At 46.7% G+C, this 4,382-nt stretch overlaps 1 protein-coding gene across 1 annotated transcript; it reads right to left on the bottom strand.

Moving 5' to 3' along the window:
* Positions 1–724: 724 nt before the first annotated feature.
* irf2bp2a (interferon regulatory factor 2 binding protein 2a) lies at positions 725–3,758 on the bottom strand. Its single transcript, XM_079686328.1, has 2 exons — positions 2,153–3,758; positions 725–1,851 (listed from the first exon to the last, which is right to left on the bottom strand). Exons 1-2 carry the CDS (start codon positions 2,985–2,987, stop codon positions 1,133–1,135), a joined length of 1,554 nt encoding a protein of 517 aa, XP_079542454.1. The 5' UTR covers positions 2,988–3,758; the 3' UTR covers positions 725–1,132.
* Between the last annotated feature and the right edge of the window lie 624 nt (positions 3,759–4,382).

Here is a 4,382-nt window from a genome sequence, read left to right as displayed (position 1 = left end):
TTTCATCTCAAGAGATACAGAGCGAGGTTGGTACGCAAGGCAGAAACAGTGTCATTGTTTACTCTAAAGGAGCAAACATTGCATACTTAGGCAGACATTTGCTCTTAGTAGTATCAGTGATAGTCAAAGGGGGTGTTGCTGCAGTGCTTATGCACCTTATCCATGCTTGGGGATATTTTTGACATGCTGGTTTTATTCAAAATGGGTTTGAATATTTGAAAATGAAAGGTTTGTCTTAAATCAAAAACGTCACAACATCTAAAATAATTTGCATACACGCTTGAAAGTATGTGGCACCATTATAAAAGCTATGAATGTTTGCAGAGAGGTGAATTTCAGCTAAAATTCCAATTTGTGGAACACTATGGTATCATGTTGACAATCATGCACATTCACACATTACTGACTCAACAGATTCCAGCTGACTGAACATGACTTGGCACCTATTTCTGTACGCTGCCATCAGTTACAGTGATGCAGAATCTGGAGCAAATTTGGGACAATGTGATTTGTGTTTTTTTCCGCCCATGCTTTTCCATGAATCATACACAGGCATGTGTGCAGAAAACACAGTACCCTACTTATGTTGTGCAGCGTAAATCAAATCTCCTGAGCCGTCACAACAAGCCTGCGCATCAGAGCAGAGAGCCACCTATCCTCATACCCCTCATCTGTCCATGTGTAACTTCTTAATCACTCAAATGAAGCAAGCTCAGACAATAAGTTCATACAAGATCAGAAATTGTATTTGGCAATTTTTAAACAAGTGCATACAAGTACAGCTAAAAGCATTTCAGTTTTGCCAAGTGCTCGTAGAGTAGCATTAGTCACATTCTACGTTAAACAGGAACTGCCACCAGACCTAGAAGTACATCAAGAATTTTGTTAAACATCAACAAAGAGGAACGTAGTCCATTATAATGAGTACATACCTTTATCTTCAAAAATATAGAAACACAATGTATTCAAAAATCAAAAATTATACAACCATGTTTACGAAGTATACTCTTCCCTTGGGTCCAATATGTACAAGTCCGTTAGTTTGTTTGAATGGTATGTATGTGATATTTATATATTTATACTCATATTTTTGCTTCCCCTTCCCCTTCCCCAAAGAAGTGTTCAAACAAAATCAAGGGTCCCTCTCCTTTTTTACTTTGACATCTCCTGCAAGGATGGTGGCGATTTCTCCTTGCATGAAAGCCCACGGTACGTTTGAGCCAACCAGGGGACATTTCTCTCCACTTGGACAGTACACTTCACCCGTGGCACCTTGCTGCTTTATGCTTTCCCTCGAGCAGGGGAAGCAGAACTTGTGAGAGGGCACAGACGGGCACTGAACAAAGTGTGTGTCCTCCAAACGCTCGTGGCACAGCGTGCAGCACAGGGGTATGCTGCCAGGTACAGAGGAGTCCGGAATGCTTTGGGGGTGCACTTGGTCCATGCCTGGCACGTGGGGTGTACCTGCACCAGATGCATCTCTCTGCGCCAGCCTCCTTTGATTCATGGAGGACGGTGAGAGGGGACTGCTGCTGTTCCTCCGGGTGGTGGAGTGGACTTGGTTGGCGTCCTTGGGGGAGCTGTTCCCACCTGCATTGTCTGCCGCCATGATGAGAGCAGCCATTGGGGACTGGCCGTTCTGGGCAGCCTCAGGTGGGGTGGTGCGGGAGTGGGGGGATATTGTTGAGGGGGGAGAGGCGAAGCTTGGCGGGGGAACTGGAGGCATTTTCAGTCCGTCAGTAGGTGGTGGTAACCACTGCTGTCCTTCTCCATTGAGCTTGGCGGCTGTTCCCTCTCCGTCTGGTTCAGGCGAGGCTTTTCTCTTCATGCTCCGGGGGTGTTTTCCTCTGTCTGGAGGTGGGAAAGGGTTAAACAAAGTAGTTGAGTTGCATAGCTCAGGCAAGGACCAACAATTACACTGAAAGGGAGACATGCTTTTTTTTTGCTGTTCCTTGCTGCACCACAGGGCACAGAACGAAAAAATAACAACAAATACATAACAATAAAATCAAGTTTGAAAGTTGCAGGCTACTATACTTCTAATTTGTACACTATAACCCAATTACTATTCTTTAACAAGTAAATACAAATAATTCAAAAAAAATTAAATTGCACAAAATATTCATGAATTTCAACACTATTTGATGCTTACCTGATTTGGAAGCCGTGGCGCTGGATTCATAGCTCATAACCCTTTGTTGCATGGCCGCATGGTCCTTCTTGAACCTGTTGTCGAAGGTGTGCAGAGCCATCAGGTCCCTCACCGTTTTGCCCTTGCCTATCCACTCCGGGTCTGCCCTGCTTTTGTGGCTCTCGGAGAGCTCCGGCGTGAGACTGTCCGGTCTGTGCTTCTCCTTGCCGTCTCTGTCGTGCTCGGTGCTGGAGACCGAGACAGGTCTCTTGCCCATGTCTGCGGGACTACCGCCCGCCAGTGCGGAGGGAAGCCCCATCTGGCCCGGTCTGCCGTTGACTGCGTGCACCGAGGGCATGTTTCCGTTAACCAAAGGCACTAGGTTCGGGGGGACCGCGCTATTCCTGCGCGGGTTGGGGCTCTGGCGGTTCAGCTCCGGAGGTTCGTCAGGCTTAGGAAATCCATTGGGGACGGGAATGCCGTTTGCCTGCCTGCTAGACTGATACTCTGGACCCAGCCTGGGCGGGCGGTCGGAGGACAGCGGGTAGCGGTCCAGCGGCTGCGGCGGCCGGGAGCCAGGGTCTCCGGCAGAAGCGTGGTTGATAGCCTGGATCTCCTTCCCGGAGAGCTGCGACTTCCCCGGCCCGGGAGACCTGCCCTCCTGAAACCCGTGAGCCCTCTTGAGCTGGCGGGCAGTCTCGATGACAAACTCAATGCGGTCTGCTCCTTCGTAGTTGACACATCCCCTGCAGACGGGCTCGGTAAAATCCCAGATCATGGCCCACGGCATGCGGGGCAAGTCGCATAAATAACACGACTGCCTCCTGGAAGAAGCAGCGACTGCCGCGGACGACATAGCGCTCGTCGTCAACCCCCCGAAAAGAAACCCAAAATATGTCTTCTTCTCCTGCTTTCCTCCGAGCTCCCTTTAAAAAGCCAATAAAGAGCACGTTCCCGTTGTCGAAAAAAACACACAAACTCGTCTTCTCCCGACGTATAGAGCAACAACGTTGAAGTTTTAGAGGGAGAAGTTCATGACGGTGTGTACTTTACTACGGCGCTCCTCTATCTATCTCCACTGACTCTCTACTACTGGCTCAATGTGGAGCAGTGACGTCACCACGGAGCTCTAAACGCCTGCTTCCACTTCAGTTTCTATTGACTTGATTTCTTCGACAGACCCCCCCTCCTTCCTCTCCCCCATCGGTTTACTGCAGCCTCTGTCACTCACTGCTTTTTTATTTTTAATTTAATCACTTGAGCCTCTGCCAAAACTGCACCCAGTTCAGCCTCACCTCCGCCTCCGATTGAAGAGAATAACCCGTGTTAGCTCAGTGTTATTATTATAAAACCTGCAAAAATATGACCGCCGATACCAACCTGCCTGCAGCGAGAAGGAGATTTTTTTTATGACAAAAACGTTGTTGGCTGTAGGTTAGCAGTAGACCGCCAGGGGATAAAATAAAAAGAGAGTCGGTAGCTCCTGCAGTTGACTGTTGCTTTGTCCTAAATTCAGTGCATTATCCGGTTCAGGCTGAAAAACGCTCTGCAGCTTGTTTTTCTCAATGCACACACAGCGCCTCGACGCCATGAGCTGCTACTACTACTGTTGTGCAATGAATGAGGTGGATCGATCCTTGGAAAAACAATTACTGTAATCCAGGAAATATACATAGAAAATGTGCAGCAACAGTTTTTTTTTTTTTCATAGGGGATATTTTTAGGATAATTAGAAGGTTTGTACTGCCAATATAATGATGTCACCTTGCCAGAATGAATTCAAAATGCACTGACTTGGGTTTTGGCTTTTATACCAGTTGGATAATATTTTCCTACCCTGTTAATGTTAAAAGAAAGAAAAGGGCACCTCTGTTAGCCAGTAACCAGGAAGCTCTGTCATGAGGTGGGGATTTCCAGCCAGAGCCAGTGTGTTGCAAGCTTGAATGGATCGGGGTTAGAGCATGAATATAGCTCTGCCTGCCCACATTTTATTCTAGTGAACAAAACAGTCAGTCATCCAAATCTGCCACCACTAAATTACACTTGAATGAATCATCCATTCTGACTTGTTGGTAAATTAATGATTAACTAAAGCACTCAAAATAAAAAAGTATTAGGCCTACTCTGAGTGAGATGTCAAGATTTGTGGTTACACTATTATGTTTTACACAAAATGTCACTCGAAAGTTTTCATATGCAAAAAAAAAAAAAACAGCCAAAAATCCCCTGAAGTAAAAGTGTAGGTTTGAAC

The sequence above is a fragment of the Notothenia rossii genome (assembly GCF_949606895.1).
Source record: "Notothenia rossii genome assembly, chromosome: 6".
In the NCBI taxonomy this organism is placed as follows: Eukaryota; Metazoa; Chordata; class Actinopteri; order Perciformes; family Nototheniidae; genus Notothenia; species Notothenia rossii.
The sequence above is the reverse complement of the archived record's forward strand: the minus strand, read 5'-3'. Positions and strand labels throughout refer to the sequence as shown.

What these genes read in the sequence shown, in the direction of transcription:
- irf2bp2a (XM_079686328.1), bottom strand. Translation starts at nt 2,987, where the DNA reads ATGTCGTCCGCGGCAGTCGCTGCTTCTTCCAGGAGGCAGTCGTGTTAT. An exon ending in CGCCACGGCTTCCAAATCAG is followed by an intron (nt 1,852 to 2,152) that starts GTAAGCATCAAA and finishes TCCCACCTCCAG; the next exon opens with ACAGAGGAAAACACCCCCGG.